The sequence below is a fragment of the Hipposideros armiger genome, unplaced genomic scaffold (assembly GCF_001890085.2).
Source record: "Hipposideros armiger isolate ML-2016 unplaced genomic scaffold, ASM189008v1 scaffold_2207, whole genome shotgun sequence".
NCBI lineage: Eukaryota > Metazoa > Chordata > Mammalia > Chiroptera > Hipposideridae > Hipposideros > Hipposideros armiger.
The window spans coordinates 5,511-12,583 of NW_017733553.1; the positions used below are offsets into that span (position 1 = coordinate 5,511).

At 41.7% G+C, this 7,073-nt stretch overlaps 1 gene segment (V, D, J or C); it reads left to right on the forward strand.

The window, feature by feature from the left end:
* Positions 1-5,122: 5,122 nt before the first annotated feature.
* LOC109378599 (immunoglobulin heavy variable 3-23-like) overlaps positions 5,123-7,073 on the forward strand; it is a gene marked incomplete at its 3' end in the record, with an annotated part of 8,300 nt that continues 6,349 nt past the window's right edge. Inside the window, 1 exon segment of the V gene segment in view lies at positions 5,123-5,192. Within this exon segment, the coding sequence occupies positions 5,123-5,192 (70 nt within the window).

Consider the following 7,073-nt stretch of genomic DNA (forward strand, 5'->3'; position numbering starts at 1 on the left):
CCCCCAATTCCCCAGAACTGTTCTCATCCCCCAATTCCCCAATAAAAATCTTTAAAAAAAGGTATACATTTGTAAACATTCTTTTGTCTGATTTGATCCCTCTAGAATCCAGAAAGTCTTAATAAGTATATTATTATGGCAGTGTGATTATTTGTGTAAGTTCAATATCAGTCTGTCCTCTTTACAACAGGGCGTAATTTGAAACTAGTTTTCATTACCAAGACTCTGGCGGCAGTATATTTGAGAGAGAAATGCATAGAATCAGATATAACCAGATGGCTTTAAGAAATTAAGGTTGCCTTCTGGAAGTCCATAGAAACCCTTGATGTGATGGCTTGCTTACATAGTTCCCAGCAGCCTTACCATGTGAGTAAACAATGTCACTTCTTGGCAGGTGCAGGAACCTCAAGATATTTGGGGGCCTCAAGGAGAGGGCAACTCGCCCTAAACCAACAGGCATCGCAGGCACTTCCGGACACCACGGCATTGCCCTGGCTTTGCTGGCCATCAGTCCTCTTCTGTTCAGTCTGCAGATTCCGTGTGAACAAGTCCAGCAAGTGGCTACATGACTATTTAACGTTCTTGCTGGACTTACACAGATAATAGGCCCAGTTTATTAAAACTGGACCATGTTGCAAATAAATAAATGATTCCTAATTTGGCTATTTTTGTTAACAATAGGTGATTTGAGAGAAAAAATTATGTTGCAAAAGAAACTATACTCTGTCTTTGTAGATAGTAGTTTCTAGTACTATCTCTTGACTTCTGGGTTTTGTTTTATTTTCTACTTGTAAACTGGGCAAGACCCTGAATTCTTCTAATGTCTGCTTATGACTCTCCAAACATAGTTCCAATTTTTCTCTCATCTTTTGAGTAGAAATCACTGAGAAAAGTGCCTTTTTCCAAAATCATGCCAGCTAATGATGACAATTTGATATAAAATTCAGAAAATGGCCAGAATGGCACATCACTACACAATATGTCAATGTCTGATGCTGTGTAAGCAACGCAGAGGATTTACCTACAAAAAATGGGGAGTCCTACTTTAAAGCAGATGTGCCAAAGCACAGGGAATGCCGTGGTTTTCCCTCCTGAACAGAAGATTTAAGATCCCCTAACCTTGTATGCCGTGTCCCACGCAGCAAGGATGATGGGGAGTGACAGGGGCCGCACAGGGTTAAAGAAACACAAGAGTCAAGGACAGAGTTAAAACGAGGCCAGGGGGCAGCAGTCTCTCTGGGACTGAGCCCCGAACTGGCTTTTATTTGGGAACTTCAAAGAAGTGAAGCTTCTTATTTCTAAAGTCCATGTGATAAGTGCCTTAAGGCCAGTTTCTATCAACCACCCCCATTTTACTCCAACACATGCTGTGCCTTCATACTCCCACACACACAACCCCCAGGATGGTGCAGCTGTACCATGGCCATGACAATAAGGGAAATAACCGACATCATTCCACCGGGTCTCAGCGTTCCGGGACACTCCCTCATGACCTCATTAGGTCAGGGTTTGGTGTGGGGGGCTGGTCAAGGATGAAGCTGTAAGACAACAATGTAGTAGCAATATTAGGAGGAAATACAATCTGCCCTGAGAATATTGCTGACTGTACATTAATATGTGGAAGGTACCCGGCCACATTTTAGAGGAAATCATATGCAACATCATGTGCACCCAGAACCCATTTTGTAGGACTTCTTATGTGTGGATGCGTTTATTTTTCTAAAACATGTGTGTTTGCGTGCATGTGTGGTGTGTGTGTACTGAGCAGGTAATATGAGAATTATAATAAAAATATGTCCTCATATCTTGAGAAATGATTCCCACATAAGTTTTATTATCATCCATCATCTCATATAGATTCAAAAAAAGTGACAAGAAAACAAAAAAAGAAAGGTGTTTTTTCTTGTGCTGAGTACTTGGAGGATCTACTCTCTCAGTGACATCAAACACACCACACAGCCGTGTTAACCAGTCAGCGAGTTGTCATCACATCTCCAGTGTCACCTATCCTGTAACCGCAAGTTTGTGCATTTTGATCATCATCAATTCTCCCACTGCCCAACCCCCATCTGTGGTCATGACACATACAATCCCTTTTTGTATGCTATTTTGTAGATTCCACAGATAAGTTAGATGATACAGTATATGCCTTTCTCTCTGTGACTTAGTTTATCATTATGCCCTAAAGGTCCACTTTTGTTGTTGCAAATGGCAGGATTTATCTCTTTATATGGCTGAATAGCATCACATTATATACACTTGATTCATCCATCTGTTGCTGGACACTTAGGTTTCCATGTCTTGGCTATGGTACAAAATGCTTCAGTAACACGGGAGCACAGATAACTCTGTGACACAGTTATTTTGTTTCCTTTAGATAAATACCCAGACGTGGAATGGCTGGATAATATGGTAGTTCTATTTTTAATTTTTTCAGGAACCTCCATACTATTTTCCGAAGCACAGAGACACAGCCCAGGGGGCTCCTGTACAAGAACCCGAGCTGGTCCTCAGCTGGGCCCCCACCTCTGCAGCACAGGAACGTGTGGCAGATGGCATTTCCTGCCAGGCTCTGGGGTTCCTCCCCACCCACTGCCTCAGAGCCCCATCTTCCTTTCTCTCCTCTCCTTAGGAGACCCATGTCCCTGTTAGTGCTGCATAGAGGTGACAGGCTGAATTCTTTCTCTCATCAGTGTTCAACCTGACAAGACAGGTACATGGAGGCTAGAATCACCCACAAAATGCCGCTGTTTCATGGGCTGCTGTCCTTGTAATTGACGGAACAAAAATAAACCCAAAGTCAACTTTGATTAAAACGTGGATTTCACATCAAAGTAGCATTAGCAGATAAGAAAGCTAATAGACTCCAGAGTTACATATATGAGCTCTCTCACCATGAAGAAGGAAACTGGTCCAAAATGCACGAATAAAATAATGTCTGTGCTCTCATGATGGAGTGTTTGACACAGACGATGTTCAGCAGTTTCACATGGGAGTTGTGACAGATAAACTCTGTTCGAGGACTTGATTTTGTCCCTAAAGGGCCATGAGGGCCCACAATAGTGATACACCCAAACCTGGAAACGGAAATCCCTAAGTTTGACTACAGAAGCACATGGATTATAGCTGATGAGCAATCTGGCAGAGAAGATATACCAAAGCGTCTCTCATGTCATCTCAAGTTCAAGATTGAGCATAAAATCAGAATTGTCCACATTTTATGAAGACTATACCATGAAAAAGAATCATCAGAGTCTATAAATTAATAAAGAAACAAATATAGAGTTAATACACATGAATAACTATGTCAGGACTTTGACACATCAGAGAAAGAATTTTTTAGATAAACTGCAAAGCATGAAATTATTCACAGACAATAATAATAAAAATTATGTTTGAAAAAGCAGGATCCATTAAAGAAAATAAAATTATAAGTTAGACTACACCAAATTAAAAAAAAATTGTGCCTACATGACTATCCAGAGAATGAAAGACAAGCCACAGACAAGGATACATAATTGCCTATCACATACTCAACCAAGGGCAGTGTCCAGAATATAATAAGAGCCCTCAAAACTCAATAGAAGAAAAGGAAACAACCGTGTGTTTTTTTTAAAGATTTTTCTCTATTGGGGAATCAGGGAAGGGGAATAGACAGGTAGACAAATTGCTTAAGATCAGGAACAAGACAAGGTTGCCCACTTTCACCACTTTTATTCAAGATAGTTCTGGAGGTTCTAGCCACAGCAATCAGACAACAAAAAGAAATAAAACACATCCAAATTGAAAAGGAGAAAGTAAAATTGTCACTGTATGCAGATGACATGGTACTATATAGAGAGAACCCCAAAGACTCAACCCAAAAACTATTAGAACTGATAAATGAATGTAGTAAAGTAGGATACAAAATTAATATTCAGAAATCAGCAGCATTTGTATACACTATAATAAACTATCAGAAGAAATTAAGAAAACAATCCTTTTTACATTGCTTCAAAAACTATAAAATACTTAAGAATAAAATTAACCAAATAAGTAAAAGACCAGTACTCAGAAAATTATAAGACACTGAAATGAGAAATTAAAGAAGATACAAATAAATGGAAATACATATCATGCTCATGGATAGGAAGAATTAAGATACTTAAAATGTCCATATGATCTAAGGCAGTATATAGATACAACACAATTTCTATCGAACTACCAATGACATTTTTCACAGAAACAGAAACACACAATCCTAAAATTTATAATGAACCATAAAAGACACCGAATTGCCACAGCAATGTTGAGAAATAAGAACAATGTGGGAAGTATCATGCTACCCAACATCAAATCATACTACAAGGCTATAGTAATCAAAACAGCATGGTACTGGCATAAAAAAGACAAATATATCAATGGAACAGAATAAAGTGCTCAGAAATAAATCCTTTACTGATATATCTATCCCCTTGGGCAAGAGAGTAAAAGAAAAAAAATAAACGGAATTACATCAAACTAAAGATTTATTTCACAGCAAAGGAATCCATCAATAAAACAAAAAGGCAGCCTATTGAAGGGGAGAAGATATTTGTCAATAATACACCTTAGAGGTGGCTGGTTAGCTCAGGTGGTAAGAGCTCAGGCTCATAACACCAAGATTGCCGGTTCCAGTCATGGGCAAAGGAGCTGTACCCTCCACAACCAGACTGAAACAATTACTTGTCTTGAAGCTGATGGATCCTGGAAAAACACACTGTCCCCTAATAAAATTTCAAAAATAATAAAAATAATAATAATAATGTATCTGATATGGGGTTAATATCCAAAATTTATAGAAATTAAAAAAAACTCATTCAACTCAACACGAAAAAAACAAACAATTCAATTAAAAAATAGGCAGGTAACATGAAAAGACATTTCTCTAAAGAGGGCATACAGATGGCCAACAGACATGAAAAAATGCTCAATCAACCTCATTAATCATTAGAGAAATGCAAATAAAAAACACAATGAGATACCACCACACTCCTGTCAGATTGGCTATCATCAATAAATCAGCCAAAAAGTGCTGCCGAGGCTGTGGAGAAAAGGCAACCCTTGGGCACTGTTGGTGGAATTGCAGGTTGGCGCATCCACTATGGAGATATGGAGGTATCTCGAAAACCTGGAAATGGAACAACCTTATGACCTGGCGATTCCACTATTAGGTATCTATCCAGAGAAATCCAAGACGCTAAGTTGAAAAAACACATGTACCCCTATGTTTATTGTGGTGCTATTCACAATAGCCAAGACTTGGAAACAACCTAAATGCCCATCGGTAGACAACAGGATTAAGAACCTGTGGTTCTTGGGCTGACCGAGTGGCTCAGTTAGTTGAGAGCTTGCTCAAGAGTGCAAGCTCTGAGCAACAGGGTTGCTGGTTCGATTCCCACGTGGGCCAGTGAGCTGCGCCCAAGCTGAGCTGCCAACAGGTGGTAAGATGGCTCAGCTGGTGAGAGCATGTGCTCCTAACAACAAAGCTGCCTGTTCAACAAGGTGAGCTATGCCCACCCGCAACTGAAGACTAAACTCGGCATCTTGAGCTGAGCTGTTACCCGGGTGGTTCAGGGGATAGAGCACAGGCTCTTAACAACAAGGCTGCTGGTTGGACTCCTGCATGGGATGGTGGCTACGCCCACTCATAACTAAGACTGAACTCGGCACCTTGGGCTGAGTGGCTGTGAGCCACCCACGGGCGCTCCGATGATGACTGGACTTAAAGCTGGGCTTGCTGCGCCCTCCACAACTAAGATGGAAGGACAACAACTTGTCTGTTCCCCTCCCCCAATTCCCCAATAAAATCTTAAAAACATAAAAATAATTCTAAAAAAAAGAGAGAAAAAAAGACATCCTCACTACGTTGGCTTCCAATGAAGCCTGCAGACAGAAATCTGTGGTGTGCTCACACGTAAGAATCTCCACCTTAGGCCGGCCAGTGTCAGATGCCCCAGGGCCTCATCTCCAGCAGCCTGAGGAGAAGTGCCGGCTTCCAACCTGTGACTTGACTCTACTCACAGCATCAACTGTAGGGAGGAATTGTTGTAACTTCTACCCTCAAGGTTCTTCTGGCTGATCTAAGAATCAAATAGACAGGAGACAGGTTAGCAAGAGAAAATGAGTGGATGTCATACGTACACAAGGGAACCCACACACAAGAGAGAGTCAGGGACCCCACATGCAGGAGAGTTAGTTAGAAAATGAACATGGGTATAGAAAATGTCCTGAGCTAGGGATGATGTAGGTGCCCTGGGGGCTTCAAAGGGTCATTGCAGAATGATAAGAGCAGATGGTTGGTGACTGTCAGTTTGCCTTGCCCTGTAGGTGGTCAAACAGAGATGGTGGCCGATGATCTCTTATTATGAGCAAAGCCCTTAATTCCTGTTACTCTGGACAGTTAGAGGGACAGAAGTTTATCTTCAGGAAAAGATAAAATCCACCCTCAGCTCAAAACAATCTGCACACAGCAGAAGCACACCTTGGGGTCACCTGTTGTGGACCCCACATCTTCATTCTCAAATTGCTGCCACAGGATGGATAAAACGACATAAAAGAAGAGTTGGGTCCAGGCTGTATTTCTGGCAGGTGGACTAAAATAAGGTTCGCTGTGTATATAAGCTAACGCTTTCTCTTCATAGAATTTGTGGAAAAGGCACTTAAGACATGTATTTGTCCCTGGCAAGGGAGGCTCGCAGCTGAAACAGGGCCCGGTTGGCACCCCCAGAGTAGAGGCCTCTCCACGTCCCCGGCCTCACCGTCCCTTGACCTTCCTATAGCTTAACAATAGATTGTCCCTCTGTGGCTTGAGCTCAGTGTCCCCAGTCCCGTCCAGTTCCCTGCTTTAGAAAATTACCCTGAAACTTATGATTAACACCCTTTGGCTTATTGATCACCATCTCCATGGTCTTCCGGGCTAATCCCATCCTAGTTCCTGGGTTGCTGACTCCACCAGAGAATCACGGGGCCAGAGGGAAGGCTCCATGCAGACCCCTGGAACCATCGCGTGGCCTCTGCAGGAACGCCCTGATTTTCCCTTAAAAACCCCAGCT